This window comes from Lygodium microphyllum, chromosome 17 (genome assembly GCF_053477565.2).
Source record: "Lygodium microphyllum isolate KBCC chromosome 17, Lygodium_microphyllum_v1.1.10, whole genome shotgun sequence".
Lineage (NCBI taxonomy): Eukaryota > Viridiplantae > Streptophyta > Polypodiopsida > Schizaeales > Lygodiaceae > Lygodium > Lygodium microphyllum.
The window spans coordinates 71,410,012-71,430,084 of NC_141151.1; the positions used below are offsets into that span (position 1 = coordinate 71,410,012).

At 39.7% G+C, this 20,073-nt stretch overlaps 1 protein-coding gene across 1 annotated transcript; it reads left to right on the forward strand.

Moving 5' to 3' along the window:
- Positions 1-11,676: 11,676 nt before the first annotated feature.
- On the forward strand, positions 11,677-16,490 carry LOC148022024 (uncharacterized). The gene is made up of 5 exons (XM_087697624.1): positions 11,677-11,875; positions 12,308-12,419; positions 13,910-14,228; positions 14,324-14,384; positions 16,032-16,490. The coding sequence occupies exons 1-5, from the start codon at positions 11,732-11,734 to the stop codon at positions 16,080-16,082; spliced, it is 687 nt and encodes a 228-aa protein (XP_087553750.1). The 5' UTR covers positions 11,677-11,731; the 3' UTR covers positions 16,083-16,490.
- The last annotated feature ends 3,583 nt before the right edge of the window (positions 16,491-20,073 follow it).

Consider the following 20,073-nt stretch of genomic DNA (forward strand, 5'->3'; position numbering starts at 1 on the left):
GACATAATAGCTAGCACAAAGCTCAGGTTCTAAAATATCATAAGGGACTTATTGGCCCCTTGTCGTCTTGTTGAGATTAATGCATCTGTGAATCCATTTATTCTACCCTTAATAAGATATGACTTGGGCCTAAACATGTTCATCTTTGTTTTTTATTGAGCTATAGATCAATATCTTCCTATCATGGCTTTTCCAAGCTTTTTTGGGCACAAAGGAGAGAAAGCTCTAGACTTTCTAGATGACTTAGAAATGACCTTCCTAGTCACAGGCCGAGATGATGAAGCAACCAAAGTACCAGCCTTCTCTTAAGTTCTAAAGGGTGATGCTTGAGTGTGGTATCAAGCTCTCCCGGAGGCTACAAGGGATAACTGGGAGGATCTTAAGACCGCATTCTTGCACGAGTACCAAGATACAGAACCTCCTAAAGATCTTTGGAGACAACTCCTAGATCTTCGTCAAACCTTACCAGGGGAGTACCAAGCATATGAATGCATGTTTATAAAATTGTGGGATAAATGGACAGCCTCCTTAGCCGAGGGAGAGAGAGTACCTGATTGCCTTAAGAAAGATTGTTTTTTGGCCGGACTCTACCGTCTACTAAGAGAGAAGGTCAAGGGCAAGTTTCCCACATCCTATGAAGAATCAGTTACTTATGCTAGGGAGAAAGATAGGAAATTGAAGTATCAAGCCCAGGTGAAGGGGGGAGTTGAGCCCATGTAGGTTTTACCAATAGCAGAGGCCCCACCCAAACTAGAGATGCCACAACAAGAGCTCCTACAACGCATTACTAATCAACATGAAAGCCTTTGGTTGAGTTTTGTGCAAGGAGTACGGCCCCCTTCCCTCGCAAATGAAGGCAATCGGGGCCCAAGGAGACAAGAAAGAGAGTATATTTGCTATACTTGTGGGGAGACTGGCCATGGTATGTACTTTTGCCCTCATCCCAGGAGTTTGCCAGGAAATAGGTTCCAACCAAGAAGGAGGGGACAACAGGTGACACCACCTAGGGAGAGGCTTGTTCCACTGAATCCAGGGCCTCCCTCGCCGATTCAAGTTCTCTAGCATCCTTGACCACTTCTAGAGGTGTCGCCCTTGCCTGTCCAGCCACCACCGGAGAATCGTGACGTCAGGATAATCAGTTTGGATGAGAGTGATGTCAAAGGGAAGGCCAAAATAGCTAAGGTTGAAGCAATTTCAGTGAAAAAAGCCCGTAGAATTGAGAGCATGGAGCCTACACCACCAGAGGAGGCTCAAAACATGGAAGAAGAGGTAGAGTCTTCTAAGGCTTCAAAGACATGTGGCAGTAAAAAGAGGAGGGCTCACTCACGCTGACGCATTGAGTTAGATGATTTTTCCTTGGGTAAAGGTACTAGAGCTTATGATTTTCTTGCTGATGTGAGGGATCAAGCGCCAAAAATTTCATGGCCACAATTACTGCATCTATCTCCAACAGTGCGATGATATTGATCAAAGATGGTAAGCATTAGACCCATGAAGAATGGACACGTGAATGCAATCAAGGCTAGAAAGACGAAAGATATTGTGCCTCTAGTGGAAGCCGAAATCAATGGGCAGAGAGTATCAAAGAAATATGTGGATGGAGGTGCATAAATTTGTGTGATGCATCATTTGGGATTAGAGGTAAGTGAAACTACTGAATTTGGGGCCAAAATGGCTAATAATATAGTAGTAAATTGTTTGGGAGTTATAAAGAAAGTCAAGGTAAAGGTGTGTGGAGCGCAATTGGAGCTTGACATGTATGTGATGCCAGTAAAGGGGGATGGCTATCCACTCATTCTTAGGTGACCATGGCTAATGGGAATGAAAGCCAAACAAGATTGGGAGACAAGGGCTTTAGAGCTAAGGCCACAAAAGAGGCTACAGAAAAAATGAAAGAGTACTATCTACAACATGAAGGAGGGCAGATAGGAGGATCCTGTGTTAGAGACCACCGCTGATGAATGGAGTTTCAGCGAGGATTGGTCATCTACGATAGAGGGCGAGTCTTCTAATGAGGAGGAAGAAAGCTCTCTAGAAGTGATGGGGATTACATTGAAAGGGCCTTCTAGTAGTGAAATTCTGCAGCAGCTTCCAAAGGTCGAGAAGGAGGGGTTAGAAAAAATGTTGGCTAAGGATCTATCAGCTGAGGAGAAGGCAACCTACATGGAAATGGTGATAAAACACTCTGCACTTTTTATTTTTGATTATGAACACATCACAGGTGTGACAACAGTACAGCATCACATTAATCTAAAAGATGGAGCAAGGCCAGTGGTGTAACGGCTACGACGATTGGGAGAAGTTTAACAAAATGCTCTACTCATTGAGGTGCAGCAACTTTTGAAGGCAGACCTCATCTATCCAGTAGGGGAATCGGAGTGGGTTTCACTTGTAGTGGTGACACCCAAGAAGAACAGCAAATGGCGGATTTGTGTGGACTACAAGCCGCTAAATGCTGCAACAAAGAGAAATCATTTCCCTCTTCCCTTTTAGGATAAAATACTCAATGAGGTGGCCGAGCATGAGAGATACACTGTTTGTGATGGGTATTTAGGTTATTTCCAGATTTGAATAGCTAAGGAGGATCAACAGAAGACCACCATCTCGCCTTGGGGGTGTTTTGCTTACAAAGTAATGGCATTTGGATTAACAAATGCCCCAGCTACCTTCCAGTGATTCATGAATCACGTCTTTCAGCTATATTTTGGTAAGTCCATGAGAGTTTTTATTTGATGATTTTTGTATTTATAGTTCTAAGGCTCTGCATCTAGGAAAGGTGGATGAAGGTTTCAATCGCCTCGCACAAATGGGGGGGTAGCTAAACCATGAGAAGTGTCGTATTGACGAAAGTAGTGTAACTTTGTTAGGGCATGTCGTAAGTGAGAGGGGCATTGAAGCGGATCTAAAAAAAGTTAAGGCCTTATTGGCGGTGCCATCACTATCTTTTGTGAAGCAACGAACCTCTTTCATTTAGAAGGTGCGATATATGGGGCGGTTCATTCATCTCCTCTCCCAATTAGTGTTTCCACTACAACAGTTGACCCACTCTGAGGAGCTCCTGTGGAGTGACGAAAGTGAAAGGTGCTTTCACGAGGTGAAGAAGGCTCTCAGCACCCTTCCCATAATTTTACAGCCTTGCTGGGATCAAGAGTTTTTTTTCAACCTGAGTTTTGGGGAAGATGCTCTAGGGGCAGCACTAATACAAAATGATGCTAAAATTGGTCTAATGAGGCCGATTTACTTTTCTAGTAGAGTAATAACAACATCAGAATGAGGGTACAAGATGGTGGAGGTGATGGTTTTGTCTCTAATGTTTGATGTAAGAAAGTTTCGTCCTTATCTTCTCCCTAGGCCATTCATAGTGATCACGACAAAAGAGCATTTTCCTTATGCCTTACAACACATGGATGTTTCAGCTAGAATCGCTAAGTGGGTGATACAACTCCAAGAGTTTGACTACACCTTCAAGGTGGAGGACTCTACTCGGGCCTACCTAGCTGATTTGTTGACCCATAGATGCCATCAAAAGAAGGAAAAATAGAAGGGAAAGGTAAAAGGGGAGATACCTCTTCTTGAGGACGCGCCACGGGTGGAGAATGCCCATGTCCTCTACTTTGATGGGGCCTACAAGCGTATTAAAGACAGAGCAACAACATGAATAGTGGTGTTTAGTCCCGAAGGTGACAAACTTTATGGAGAAGGTATCAACCTAGAGGATGTCAATTCTAACAATGAGGCAGAATATCAAGCCTTGCTTTTAGGTTCGAGGTAGTGTCTCTCACATGGTGTCACTCGACTTAATGTTTTTGGGAATTCTATGCTAATTGTTAAGCAAATGAAAGGAATCTGGGCTTGTAAAAATGATAACTTAGTCGTGAAAATGAGAGAAGCTAAAACTCTCATGAGGAAGCTACAGAAAGCCCAAATCTATTTTGTGCCAAGGCGCACAAACGGTGACGTAGATGCTCTATAGCAGCTAAAACATTGAAAGAGGTAATGGTGGGCATCATTGTAGTAAAGCTCCCCTTGTTTTAGGGCAAGTTTCAACTACAAGATGTGCTTTATTTTCTTGAGCATGGTGAGGCACCTATACATATGAATAAGAGTGAGAAAAGGTGGTTGGCTACTAAGGCCACTAAATACCACTTGATAAATGATGTGTTGTATTGCAAAGGAAAGGATGTAGTGCTTAGAAGGGGGCCAACAACAAAGGAGATTATGGATGTAATTAAGAGCTTCAATGAGGGGGTTTGTGGTGGACATTTTGCTCAAGAAATAACAAGTAGAAAGATTCTGCAAGCCAGTTTTGTGTGGCCTAGTTTGCATCAAGATGTGCAACATTGGTGCGACACTTGTGATGCTTGCCAAAAGACCGGACCAAGGAAGCTAGTGCATGAGGAACAATGGCCCATTTGAGAAATGGGAGATTGATGCAATAGGGCCACTCCCACAAACTCAGTCTGGCAAGGAATACATCATGATGGGTGTGGACTACATGACGAGGTGGGCTGAGGCTTCAGCAACTAGTAGGATCACAGCCCAAGAAGTGGAAAAATTTGTGTTTGAAAACATTTGTTGCAGGTTTGGTACAACTTTGGAAATTATCTCTAACCGAGGTCCTAGTTTTAAGGCTAATCTAGTGGGGGAGCTAATGGAAAAGCTAAAAATCAAGCGCAGGCATTCTATTCTCTACTACCCACAATGCAATGGTTTGGTCGAAAAGGTGAATGGGCTAATTTGTAAGATAATTACCAAGCAAGTACACATGCATCCCAAGCACTGGGATAAAAAATTGAATGCAGCTCTTTGGGCCTACAGGACTTCATTCAGAACCTCACTTGGCTATACTCCATTTCACCTCATTTATGGCCAAGAGGCTTTGCTTCCTATAGAAGTAGAACTGGCCAGCTTACGTGTTTTAGTAGCTAGTTGAGAGAAGAATCAAGATAAGAAGTTAGAGAAAAGGATCTTGGATCTAGAGAGGTTGGAGTTAGACAAAGAAGTAGCAGTCCAACACTATTCTATGCAAGTTGAAGAGAGGAGGAAGACATTTAAAAAGAACCTGGCTAGCAAGCACATAAGGGAAGGATCACTTGTGCTACGCTATGATAACCACTTTGATAAGAGAAAGGATGCTAAACTTGTGTTCAAGTGGAAAGGGCCATTCATGGTCATAAGGAGATATCCAAATGGTAGCTATAAGCTAGGTGACATGGATGGGAGGGTTCACAAGACAAGGGTAAATGGATGGCGACTCAAGCCTTATTTTCAAAGAATTAGGGACACTTTAGAGCAGTCATTCGACAAAGAGCTACCAATAAGGGGGTGCAGTCCACCCTGCTCTATTGGACCATCATTAGTAAGCTAGAGGCATGAATGCCTTTAGCCTAAGGGGAGGGCTAATGATCCACATTTTTTACAAACTAGATTTCTACTACAAAATTCGGCCAAACCCTATCAAGAGCCTTACCCATAGCTTAAACCCTACATCTTATCACGTTGGGTTTACTCTTCAAGGACTAGGTATGCTACATTGCTTCTCGGTTATGATAAATCTAGCAAGTGGAGAAAGAAGTTCTTAGGAGGGATGTCAATGTAAAGGGTAAAAGGGATGGGTTATCTTAGTGAAGGTGGAAATGGATTACACCTAGGGGTTGAGTGAGTGCATAGATTTTTTCAAAGGACTAACCTCCAAATACACTTGGGTTCTACCTGCATCACCAAGATTTGGGATCTATCACCATAATTAGAGGACACCTCACCCTTGTACACAAGTCAATGTCCACATCATGGTGTCATTTGGATCTTACACAAAATCTTACAAGCATGGACCCCCTCTATCACATGTTTATATGTATATAAGGAATTAAAGTCAAAACATCTTTTGGAAGTATTTTTTAATAATTTTAATAAATCCCAACGAAAATTGAATTTCAAGAAAATTCTTGCATGGCCCAATCGGTTTCGACCTGGTCTACAAAGTTGCATAAGAAACTTTTTTCCAGATTCTTCACCACTTTGAAGTTATAAAGGCGTTGATTGCTGGATGTTGCATGCAATTTTTTTCTCTCTTTCACCCTTATCACATCAACTTTCCATTTTATCATTCTTATAAATATATTATAATAATGTGCTTTGGGCACCCACCTCTTGTAATCTAGCTCCCTTTCTCTAGCTTGTCTACCACCACCCTTGGCTTCTTGCATGATGACCAAGGTGGAGACTTGTCCCATCCACTATTCTCCATATTATCAAAGATGCCATACATCATCTATGATTATGTTAATCAAGAAGATTAGCTTAATCTAACTCCTCATGGAGGCTATATAAGGTTCCCATGGAGATGTAAAGAGAGATAGAATCACAAGCACATGAGAGCACTTTAGATCACCAAGCACAAAGGGGAGCAACTAAGAGCACATTATGCAACACCCTCACGCTAGTCCATCTCTTTGAGGTAAGCTATGAGTGAGTCTCTTTTTTATGTAACATTCCATGAATACATAATGGCAAGCTTCCTCTACCTCTTCTCCTCTCGTCTTCCTCTTTTCTAATCTCTCTCCCTCTCTCTCATATTCTAATATACTGTCTAGATTATATGGTGTTTAGATCATATGTACTCTCTTCTAATTCTCCCTTTACATTCATACTTAAACTTATTAAGTAAGACTTGCCATATGCTCTATTGGTGGGGAATGCTTATTTCCTCAAGTTATATATATGTTCATGGGAGAAATTAGGAGCCATCACCTCTCTTAACCTTCTATCATCTTTATTTCCCTTAAGATGGGCTACAAATTCTCCCTTGTGAAGTTGTGTTTTGGTTCTTTCCATTCACTTAGGAAAGGGATGTCCTAGCCCATCATCCTTTTGGCTAGGTGGTGCCCTTCTTTAGCTCTCTTAGTGAGGATTGGATGTTCAGATCTTAATGCCTTGAGTATTTTTTGCTCAGTTTAGAGTTGGTTTACTACTGTTGGTTATAGTAGGCCTTATGCTAGTTATTGTTCTTGGCAAGGATTTCCTTCATGTTTGCATGAGTTCTATGTATCTATTAGTGCTTGTATAGACATGTTTGATGTTGGGATGTTGTGGTGATGTTGTGAGATATTTTTGAGCTAATTTGGGCTTATTTAGAGATTAGTTATGCTACTATAAATTTGTTAGATACCAATCAAGTACTTCCAATGGGCGTATCGAATCCTTGGGTATCATGTATATGTATGGAGGTGTTTATTGGAGTTTTTGATCTGTAGATCTAAACGGTATTTGCTATTTTTGGAGCTTGATTACACTACCACGGGCTATAGCAAATACACTTGGTTTATGTCTTGAGCAGTTGATGATAATTTTAGTTACAACTAGTAAATGGTAATATGGTTTTGGAGACTATTTGAAGGCAGTTGCCATATTGAAAAGACATTTCATTGTCTTGAACTAGTAGCATTATGGCTAATGCAACAAGAATTAATAACATCACTCAGATTGTGGGGTAGAAACTAGACAATAAGAACTTTGCTCTATGGAAGTTCAAAATGCAAAACTTCTTGACTGGAAGAGGTTATTGGGATTTATGTCGGCTAATGCAACAAGAATTAATAACATCACTCAGATTGTGGGGTAGAAACTAGACAATAAGAACTTTGCTCTATGGAAGTTCAAAATGCAAAACTTCTTGACTGGAAGAGGTTATTGGGATTTATGTCCTGGAGATGAAGCTGAATCAAGATTGCTCGATAGAAATCCTACTCATGAGCATCAAAGAGCTCATAAGTAGTGGATGGAAAAAGCCAACAAAATTCTACACTAGTTCTCCTTATGCATATGAGATGCAATGGCCATGTAGATCAGACTCCATAGGATGCATGGAAGATTATTATGAAAAATTGTGGCAATCTCACTCATGTATGGAAAATTTAGTTGAAGCAGCAGTTCAATAACATGTCAAGAAATGGTAGAAGCATATATGCTTATACAATAGAAATTAAAACCATTGCAGATTAGCTTACTTCTATTGGATTGAAGGTTGAGGTGATGACATGATTGCAGTTACTTTGAATGGCTTGGATAAGGAATACAAATCCTTTGATACATCAATTTCCGTATGACTAGAACCCCCTGATTGGGATGAATTACTTGCACTACTATTGCATGAAGAATTTAAACTTGCTTTGAATGTAGGTTCAAGTATCTCTCAGAGCAGAGATACTGTCTTTTACTCTAGTTAGGGAGCTAGAGGTGACAGGGGTCGTGGAGCCTCTCAAGGTCATGGTGACACTCGAAATGCTTATGAAGAATAGTAACAAAATGCTTGGTAGAATCAAAATGTACAAGGTAAAAAAGGATTAGGAATTTTTTGAGGCAAGGGGAGATCACCTAGAGCTAGAAGTAGTTCTTGGGAGTCTTGTGATCAATCAAATAGAGACAAAGACTATCATTATTGTGAAAGGTATGGACATATAGCAACAAATTTCATGAAAAGGGCGTTGACATAAAAGCAAAAGGAAAACATCATGGTAACTATGTATCCTCTAGTAATGCTACTAATGATTAGTAAGATAAGCTATTTGCTATGACATATGTATTGAAGGGTATGCCTAAGCAAGGCAAGGCAAATGAAAAGTCGTATATTAGCTTAGGTGCCTCAAATCATATGCCCTGCATGGAGAATGGTTTGATGAGATGACTGCATGCTCTCATGGCTATGTATGTACTGGTGATGATATGCAGCATGACATCAAGCATACATGTGTTATACTACTAGTCATGCATGATGGGAAGTAAAAGAGTCTATATGATGTGTTGGATGTACCGTCTATCACTAAAAATTGATTGTCTATTGGGACAAATGGCAAAGTAGAATTTGCAAGTCAGTCTTAATAGAGATGGTTGTTTTATTGAAGAGTATGAAAATTGTTGCAAGTTGATTGCTAAAGGCAAAAACGATGGCAGGATGTTGACCTTGGATGCTACTATTCTTGAGTTAAAGGTAGCCATGTTTGCTCATGACACTAGAGTAGTTAGAGATGTGAAAATCTGGCATAAGTGCATTGGACATGTAAATATACAACGGTTGAAAACCATGTAGCAGAAGAAGATTGTATTTAGTTTACCAAAATTTAAGTATATGGAGTTAGGACATGTATGCTCTACTTGTGAGTTTGGGAAGCAAGGAAGACTTTTGTTTATCAGACATGTTAGGGATAGTATTAGACCATTGCAATTGGTGCATTTAGATATCTAGGGTCTGTGGCGCATAATGCATCCTTTAGTGGTGCAAGATATCATGTCTCGTTTATTGACGATTTCATCAGATATACTTGGGTGTATATGAAGCACAAGGATGAAGTTCTAAGTGTTTTCAAGGATTTCAAAACACATGTTGAGTTTGGATGTTGTACCTCATACTTGAGATCTGATGGAGATGGTGAGCATGTCTCTCGTAAATTTGATAGGTACTTGGCTAAGTATGGCATTAAAAGATAGCTTACATGTAGTTACACACCACAATAGAATGGTATAGCAGAAAGGAAAAATAAGGTGCTTATAGAAGCTGCAAGAGCCATACTAAATGAGAAGTATTTGTGGAACTATTATTAGATTGAGGTAGTTTGTAACTATAGTATATGTCTTAAACAAAACTCCTACAGCTGGTATTCATGATCTTATACTATATGAGAAATTGTATGGGCACAAACCAGATATCGGCCATCTTAAAGTCTTTGGATGTATTGCTTATGTACATGTGCTAGATGAGAAGAGGAAGAAGTTAGATCTGAAGGTTGCTAAGTGTGTTTTTATTGGCTATGCATAGGATAGAAAAGCTTACAAATGCTACAATTTGACTACTCATGAGACATTGGTTAGCAGGGATGTAGTGTTTGATGAGTTACCTTCATGGTATGGTGGTCCAAATGTGGTTGTTTCTGATGGACTAGCATATAATACTCATACTGAAATTTGTACTATGGATAGTACCACTATTAGTAGGCCTATAGGAGACACATCTTCTACTGTTAGTCAGGTCACTTGCACTGTCATGGTTCTATGTCCATTGACACGAATATGTTAGTGAGGTGGAGATTAGATAAATGCAAAGGGAAGATGTTTGAAGATTTTACTAGGCCACTAACTTCTAGTTATGAGTCACCTGGAAGTAACAGTCTAGATAATGAACTTGGTATATCATTTATTACTATGCTTGGAGTTAGGCAAGGTATATACCACCTCATGAGGAGGAATCGCATAGTGCACAGTAGTTAAGAAGGTTAGAGAGAGTTAGAAAGCTTGTTGATAGGCTGACTTATAGTGGGCATTCAACCAAACACTTTACTTACATGACTAAAGTGATGGGTCACAAAGACCCTACAAAGTTTAGTGAAGTAGTTGGTAATGAGAATTGGTGCGTAACTATGGATGAAGAGTATACTGCATTGGATGAAAATGACACTTGGGATTTGGTCAGGTTGCCTAAAGGAAAAACACCCATTGGCTATAAATGGGTTTACAAATTGAAATGTAAAGCAGATGGATCTTTGGAGAGATACGAAGCATGGCTGGTTGCTAAAGGGTATGTGCAACAGTATGGTCTTGATCATAAGGAGACTTTTAGCCTAGTTGCAAAAATGACAACTTTGGTAGCGTCTAAGGGGGATGGAAGCTTTGGGAAATGGATGTCAAAAATTGAAATGTAAAGCAGATGGATCTTTGGAGAGATACGAAGCATGGCTAGTTGCTAAAGGGTATGTGCAATAGTATGGTCTTGATCATAAGGAGACTTTTAGCCTAGTTGCAAAAATGACAACTTTGGTAGAGTCTAAGGGGGATGGAAGCTTCGGGAAATGGATGTCAAAAATGCATTTTTGAATGGAGATTTGATTGAGGAAGTGTATATGGAGCAGCCTTAGGGTTATGTATACCTTGATTATCTGAATCATGTGTGTAGGTTGAAAAAATCACTTAATGGATTAAAATAGGCATTGAGAGCATGGAATGCTTGAATTAGCTCATATTTACAACAACTTGGATTTCAAATGAAAAATGCAGATCATAGTCTATTCACTAAGTAGATAAAGATAGATTATGTATATCTTGGTTATTTATGTAGATGACTTGGTCATTACTAGAGATGATGACCATGGTATTGTTGAAATTAAATCCATGTTATAAGCGGAGTTCAAAGTGAAAGACTTGGGAGAGCTAAAATATTTCTTGGTATTGAGGTAATGACTACACCTTAAGGAACTTGGCTACTAAAGAAAAAATATGGATAGGATATGTTGATCAAGTATGAAATGATGGATTGTAAGCCCATGGAAACACCACTAGATCAGAATGTAAAGCTTGGAGTTGATGTTGGCAGTGAGATAGAGAATGTTACAATGTACAAGTTGATGGTGGGTAGTTGTCCACCTTAAGATGCACATGGAATGGCCATATAAGTGATTTTGTTTAATTTGTCAGCAATACAAGTTGTATCTTGCCTTAATTTTTACAGTGTTTACAAATATTATTTTTCAGTAATAAATTTAAAAAGCCTTTAATTGAAAATTTCAAAAGAATTATTTGAATCAAATCAAATTACATGTATTGACCATTTTAATAATTAAAAATTTAAAGCTTCTATTTAAAAATTCCGGTGCTTTTCTGTTAATTAAAAAACTTACAAGTCATTTTACATGGAATCTCGGTTTCTCGCGAGTACTGGAGCATCTGGCTTTTAAAGAAAGAAGGGATGGCATCGACGGTGCAGCAGAGGCACCACGCCAAATTTCATGCCGCAGTCCTTCGCAATCTCTTTCGAGACGATGCATCCTCACCTGCTCCGTCTCCCTCTGCAGCAGCAGCAGCATCAGCATCAGAGCCTGATTCCTTACAGGTTTCCTTATTCTCCCTTTTCCCATTACTGCTCTGAATCGAGTAATCGCCTTGTCTTAGTAGTCCTATTGTATTTGCATAGCCTTCCTCGTTTGCGTTTCTGAATAATGACTTCAGCTTTAGGGTAGGAATGCCTTTGAGTTATTGAAAAATTACTTCAATTTTCAGGGTACCAGTATCTGAATTTTGCATCGCCTAAGCCATCCTTGTTTGAGCTATTGAAAAATTACTGCAACTTTAGGGTAGGAATGCCGTAGCCTTTCTGTAATGGAGCAATTTCTGTAATTCATCAGTTTATATTTACCAATTTAGGACTTCCATGATGTACCAAATGCTGTAGTTTATCACTTTCTAGCCCTCATCATCTTATCCCATTCTGGAGGACTTCAATCTATCGCAAGAAGTAAGAGGTGATGATGACCATCTTGTGCAGGAACCAGAGGTCTTCAATCTATCACAAGAAGAAGTAGATGATGATGATGATGATGATGATGAGAAGGCAGAAGCTGTACATGTGGAAACTGCATCTCAATTTCCCAAAGAAGGTATTCCCACCTGATCAGATGCTTTATTACTGTATTGAAATGTCGTTTGTAATTTGTAAGTTTGCATCTCCACTGCTGTTCTCATGAAGAGCAAATTGTTTAGTAATTTTTAATTTTTCATATAAGGCTTAAGGCTACAAATTAGAGAATTAAACCAATTCACAGGTAATGATACTATTATGAAGCTGATCATGGAGCAGATGACTCAATGGATGGCCTAGTCTTTCATATTTGTCACATAAGGCTTCAGGCCACAATCTAGAGGATTAATCGAATTCAGCGGCCTTGATATTATCATGAAGCAGATTGACTTATTAGATGACCTAGTCAGCACATAAGAACACAACATGCTTGCAGGAGGCGTGGCATTATCTGCAAATGAGAAGTAGTCACAACTTGCAACATCAGGCACTCTGCTCATGCAGAGCAAGCGATGACAGTGTTAAAACTGAAAGTTGGAAAGGGTTTGGTGTTCTGCTCATTTCCAGTGGAACGTTATGTTCACAATTTAGTGGCCATGGTTTAACTCTTACTTGGGCACAATGTTGTTATATGACTTGATTAAGGCTAAGTCAAACTGCAAGTAGGCTTTTGAAGAAACCCTTTCATTCAGGTGCAGGGCGCACTTCTCAAGCGAGATTGAAGGGAAACTACAGGTTGTGATGCTGTAAAATTAAGTTTTCTCCAAAGTGGTAGCCTACATGGTTGATGCTTAAGTCCACTATCAAGAGCCTACACTTGAATAAAACTACCTTGTAGTGGTTAAAGTACCTTGTCCTTGTAATCATTATATTGCTTTCAATTTTTTGAGTGCTTATATACAGTCAAAGAAGCCGAGTGGAAGCGTGATGGCTTCTAACCCACACGCCCTACAATACAACTTATTCTAGCCACTAATAACCCTTAAGTTTCCTTCAAGACGAGGACATCTTGATTTTTGTAAGGGGAAGAGGATACAATATTTCCATATCTTCTTTCACATGGGGTGTGAACCAAAGCTTGAGAGGGGGACTTTAAAGACCCAAAAAACATTTAAGAAATATAAAAAAATCGATATACGTAATTAAACAGTTGCCATCATCAAGGAGTTGATCAAGCTACCACATAAGCGGATCAATCTGCCTCAAAATGACATCATCTTTCCAACAGTCTCCCTGAATACCATGGTGTAAGGGCATTACGCCTCCTTGGAAGGGGCTTAGTGCAGTGTTTGCATTAGAATTAAGTTGGCAGCCTCTTGGACTTTCTGGGTAATAACAACTTGAAAGGTAGTGACCATGTTTAAATGCAAGTTTGATTTATAGCATCAGAAGTTATTGTTGCTGGGTAAGTGTCATGTTTGTTCTAGATAGGAGATTGCCATAGTAACCATGTTCAGGCAGATTTTGATCTACTTCAAGTTTCTTTTCTGTTGCTTATGTTTGCTTAACACTTTTACAGACTACAGTCTTAGTCAAACACTTGTTTGTAACTTGATAAATATTCTGCAGAGGAGAAAAATATTGTGATTGCTCTATCTAGAGCTCAACGTAGAAGGCATAAGCTCAAAAAATCAAAAGAGGCTGCCCAAGCGGGAAGTTTATCCAAAAGATTCATTGGTCCGCTTCCAGATAATTACTGTGAGCATGATTCACCTAATGACGGTGATTGTTCTTCTGATGTCATGCTCCATGAAGGCAACACATTGGATGAACCATCTTTCTCAGCAGCAGAAGAGGGAAACATTGCTGATGGTGAATTGGGTTCAAAGTCCCTGAGTAGGTCCAAAAAGAGAAGACTTGCAAAGAAGAAGTGGCAAAATTTGTCAAGGTAGCATCAAAATGGTTTGGCTTAACAACATAGTTTAAGTTGGCCTCACAATTTTTATGTCCTGGATGATTATATTTTTTACTGGTTGATTTCAGGCATCCATCAAGCTTACCATTCACAGCAGAGGTCAAGGGGAGTGATATTGTTATGCAGCAGGTGACTCAAGTCAGCACATAAGCATAGACATACCAAGGCTTAGCAGACACTGGGGGGAGGGGGTTAATATTATCTGCAGATGAGGACTTGTAAGTTCAGGTGTTTTGCTCATGGATAAACAAAGCCATCACTTTGGTATAGATAAGTACACAGTGTAAAAGTTGAAAGTTGGAAAGGACTTGTTGTTTTGCTCTTTCAATATGAAACTGTGGTGCACAAATCACGGGTGATGGTTCAAGTTTTGCTCTGACATTTTCAAACCTACCATGTAACCTCCTTTATGTTAGAATTAATCGCCATGGGTTAAATTATGCTGTGGTATCATCAAATATATGAATCACTTATGTGGTATGCTCGCACTTGACCCAAATGAAAACTCGGTGGGTCATCGTTTGTAGTGACCTCGAGGATTAGCATAGCATCAGGGTCTTAGTCTCAATAGTTGTTTTAGCCATTAAGTTTTCAGTCACCATCAGTCCCAAATTTCTTCTGGAGAGCAAGTGTTCTAATCTGCAATTCTTAACAGTTTATGTGGTTTTGTGATGATCAAGCAGCTGGCACTGCCAATGCTTCAGGTTGTTTGTGTGCTTAGCTTTCTATTCCTAGTGATTAAAATCACGGTCAGTGTGACACCGATAGACTGCCTGTAGCTTAAGACTGCCAGCAGAAGTTAGAAGAGCAAGGTCTTGGAGATAGCGCAGTAGCAGTCAATGAAGCCAATCAAGCAGATGGATCTAGTAAAAAGTTTTTCCTGCATCAGCAAATTCAGTAGGTTTGACATGCAGTAGTAGTCACATGAGCATGTTGTTCACTTGTCCACTTGGCAATTACAACAGAGCTGGATATTTTGTGATTAGTTTACTAGGCCAAAAGCAAGTGGCCCACTCCAACATTTCACTCAAGTTTTCCCAGTCAGAAAGTTCCATCGCAACAGAAAACACTCATGACTTTGCACTCGAGGTGTCATTTTGTTGGCTAAAACATCATTCGTACTAGTTACATATGCAATTTGTATCCCCCATCTATTATGTACTCAGTTATGCATATTCCCCATGTACACTCTTGGGACTGCACCCCAAAAAACTAATCATTTGGTGGACAGCAAAAGGAAGGAAGATGCATTTTGTTCAAAAGCTCTGGTCATACATATTCTTGAAAAATTTGCAAGAACTTGTGAATTGTTTCCCTGTGGATTTGCAACCAGATGAGGCTCTAGCCTGCCAAGATGTGGTGTTCCTGAGGAAAACAGTGAATGCAATTAAGAGAGGATTGATTTCAATCTATGTCGATTTAGGAGGTTTGTATCTCAAACATTAAAACATCATCTTTAGAGTACAATCTTAACAATTCGCAAGAGAGAAGTGTGAGACCTCCAAACATGCTTTAAAAAAAACTTTCATGTTATATATTATTCTGGATTGTTGCTGTGGCTGAAAATCAGCAATAAATGTGTCAACTTCTCACTAGCCTGCTTATTCAATTTTGATTCTCACTACCGTCATCCTCATCTAATTTACAAGCTTGGTTTGGGTTTGTACTTTTTCTTTGAATTGGTATGATTTTTCAGGTTTCTTGGAAACATCTTACTACCAAAAATGGCTCTGGATTCAGGAGCTGGCTGACAAGCCTTGTATTTTGGTGGTGCAGTGGATTCATGTTCACGCCAACAGTACTATTGGGGAGATCTTGTTACTGTAAGATAGGTGGCTAATCAGGCTTAGCCACAAACCCATGATTCATTATTATTCACTGTATCATCAAAGATCTTCAGAACTAGTAGCCCAGCAAAAAGATTGCACCCTTATGGTTCTCCACTAATGTACAGTTTCAGAAGTCTGAGAAATCGAGCCACTTGATACTGGAGGTCTATATCCTAACTCACCTTATTAGGTCTATCTAGGTTCCCAAGACAGAAATTGGCTCATTTTTTAAAAGCTCGAGGTAGATAAAGCCATTTTTAATTTTATGCCATGTGACACTCTGGGTGTATTGACTTGTATTTGTGCCCATATGCTAGTCTGGGTGCCATTCCTTGACTTCCTAACACTTTTTCTGCTTCTAATATTTCACGGTTAATGTCAAATTTCATCTTTTGTTTTCTTTCTTCATTATGCATAGCTTGTAGTATCTACAGCACAGTTTGTGCTATATGGCACAGTCATATGACCATGCTACTTCTTGTTTTACCCAAATCAGGAACTGGAAAGACCCACACTTTCGCTATAAATTCAACTCAGAAAGCGAAGTATCACTAGCACTTTAGATAAAAACATTTCATCTGTGTTGACTTTTGATTCTTTCATTATCCCAACTAGTTGCAAGGAGTATATCTTGTGCAAGTAGATGCGTATTGATTTGTTTAGTCATGCAAATATTCAAGGGTCTTTCAAGGTGGACTTGCTTTATCATTTCACATTGTACGTACCAAGTTCTGGCTGGTCTAGACTCTACATTGATGTCTGATTGTAGCTTTTGTAACTTTGATATATGGGAAACTGAGTCTGTGTCATTTTGAGTTTATACTGGCAAAGCACACTCTCTTGTTTTGCCTCGATCGTGCAGCAAAAGGGGAATCTCATCTGAAGCTATGTTGTGTTGATCATTGGTGGCTAGCATATGCCACGTTTTATATGCAAAGAGGCATGTATATGGCAGTATGGGAAAATAGGGTTAGCTGCTTTTGGACTTTGAATATTTGTGGCCCAAACTTTTATCATAATTGTTTTTTGGGTCAGCTTTGGCAATATAATACCCTTCATACCAATGTTTGAATGTCACATGCACTGGCTATTGTAGTTCACTGCATGGTTGGACAGAAAGGTAAACTCTACCCTTCATACCATGTTCAAATATCAGGTGTTATGGTTATTGTTGTTCACTACAAAATGGACAAACATTGCCATTCTTTTGTGCATTGTCATTGTAGGTGTTTGTGTTAGATATTCCTATGGAAGTGTTTATTCATATCCGAAATAAGAATGTGGCCTTCTAGCATTGGTTTGATAGTCAAATTCAGATTGTAAGGAAGGTTGATCCAGTGCACATATAATCGTTTTTCTTTGAGCTACCAGTTGATCTGGGCAATTGGATGTGTGAACTAAAGAACAGAATACCTAGTCTAATTTACTTCCATTTGTGAATCATTATAATATTTGTTGTATTGTTAAAATCGAGCAAATGAAGAGGACTTCTAAAAGTCAAGTCTACTTATATTACAAAATTGCCCCTCAAAATCTCGTGGACAAAGAAGAGTTACGATTTCCAACTTGTTTTGCTTATGATTTTCAACCTACTATTTGGTGCATTTGATAGGGATTGGTGTGTGGTAGTTAGTTGACTCGTTCAATTTACAGATCGGTTGTTTACATGGTACATTCACTCCATCTTTTGGGCAGCTACCTCCAAGTTGGCCCCACGGGTAGCAGATCAGTTGGTTTTTCCACACACCTTTAAGAGATGGTTGCCATTGTGCTTTCCACGACACAGTCAAATAATCACCTTTATTCTCCTCATTGCCTACATTTGTTGTCATCCTTGCATCTTGGTGCCTATGATCAATGTGCTTAAGCATTTCTGTAGGGTTTGCTTTTACTTGGCCATTTATGTGTCGAGATTAGTCTTAGTTTCCTCATCATATCTATGTTCTTTTCCCTTAAAGCTCGTGCGTGTGTATATGCATGTGTGTGCACGTGTGCATGCGCTCATTTGCTTTGGTGTTGCACGTTGATATGGTATCATTGCTAAGTGTTGTGCATGAGGAGCTATCTGGCTTGTTGTACTTCTTTTCTAATATTTAGTTTTTCTCAAAATTTCTCTCAGCTTGATCAGGTCATTGTGTAGGGACATCAACTCGAAGATCATGGCAACAATTGCCAAAAATAAACAAGTATTTTTTGCAAGTTTTGAAGGATCGAGATGGAGAATTGTCATGATAGGAAGGATTGTGTGGATCAAGCCATTGATCGAGAAAACAAAGATCATCATGAAGATAGAATTTGAGGATCATCTTGAAGATTGTCGAGATCAAGAGGATTGTCGCCAAGATCCTCGTGATGGTGAGGATCATGAGAATTGACACATAGGTTAGGATCAAGATGCATATGGTGATTGGGCTCCATTTCATTCCTTATCCATCCATGTTTCCTTCCCTCTTCTTTTGAGCTATACATACCTTGTCTCTCTCTCATGGCTTCATATGTTTAGGTGCACATCCTTCCCGACATCACTCTTGACTAGAATTGCTCTATTTGGTAATGCAATATTGAGGCTACGCTCGATACCTTGGACGTTTGGGGCTTCATTATTCCCTCCATCCCAACCCACCACAAATCCCCATTCAAGTGCTTTACAGATTCAGTAGCCCTTTGGGATAGGCTCAATTCATGTGCTCACTCTTTTCTTTTTCTCAATTGCAATGATGCAATCCTTCATCACATTGGATGCATTTGTATCACCATGGGGATTCGGACCCAACTCTCTTCCTTATGCCAGGGCAAGACATTTGCTCATTAGATGATCCTCAAGATGAAGCTTTGATAACATTTGTCGTAGACATTGCCACCATGAAGCACCATATCAATAAGATGGAGATTTGAGATGAGTTAGCATCCCTTGGGAAGACGATTTAGCTAGAGAATATGATTGTGACACTTGTCAGATCTCCCATCACCTAAGAATGTTATCTTCTATACTAGCCTCCTCACCTCCCAAGTGTATGACACCATTACATGGGAGGAGTTAGTATCGATGGTTCTAGAGCACGATGCATGACACAAGGAAACAACTTTTGTAGGAGTAGGTATCACTAGTGCTTTTGTGGTTGACATATCTGAGAATGGACAAAAGTAGAAGAAAGGGAAAAAACTAAAGAAAAGCAGGTTGACAAAGACAAGGATGAGACACCCAAAAGTCATCCCATGTGGCCTCATTTTGCGAAGACCACTCATTTTGAGGAAAAATGTTGGAACAAATATGCTCAACTTAGGCCATGGGTGAAGGAAGAGCAAAGACCTACATCAACCATGATGGTAACATCCATCTTTGTACATTTATATGAGGTGGAGAACACCACATTGGCTACTTATTCATTAGAGAAGCCTTGGCTCGTGGATAGCGGTGCATTGAATCACATGGCATTTAGATGTGATTGGCTCTAAGATCTCCATGACAAAGTGGGACTTTGTCACCATTGGTGATGATTCTTTAGTGCATCTTTGTGGTGTGACCCCATTCCTCTTCTCCCCAATCATAAGTATCCTTGTGTGAGAGCCATATTATATACCAAATTTATGCTTCATAGTTTCACGCAATTTGGAACTCAAGTTATCTTCACATTGGATGGTATTAGGATGGGGATGCTTCATTAGGTGATATTCTTTGGACTGGTCATCAAAAGGTAGGCCCTACAAGTTTACTTCCTTAGCTATCCATTCATCATCAAGGTGTTTTGGCATGCTTGTTATGGTCATCTAAATTTTGGCTCTCCATAAAGCTAGCTGTTAAGGATTGGTTGAGAGGTCGCTAGAATTTGCTACTCGGTCTCCATTTGCTTTGTTCAAGTTTTGTTAGGGAAAAACATCCAACTTCTATGCCCAATCGGAATTCTTGTATGCTATGGTGGAGCAATAGAGTTGGAGCATGTTGGAGATGGCTAGGTCTATATTTGAGCACAAAGGTCTTCCACACAACC

Bases quoted from the DNA above. Each gene is read 5' to 3' on its own strand.
- LOC148022024 (XM_087697624.1), top strand. From the start codon at position 11,732: ATGGCATCGACGGTGCAGCAGAGGCACCACGCCAAATTTCATGCCGCA. The intron at 12,420-13,909 runs GTATTCCCACCT...AATATTCTGCAG, and splicing joins ATCTCAATTTCCCAAAGAAG to AGGAGAAAAATATTGTGATT. The intron at 14,229-14,323 runs GTAGCATCAAAA...GGTTGATTTCAG, and splicing joins AAGTGGCAAAATTTGTCAAG to GCATCCATCAAGCTTACCAT.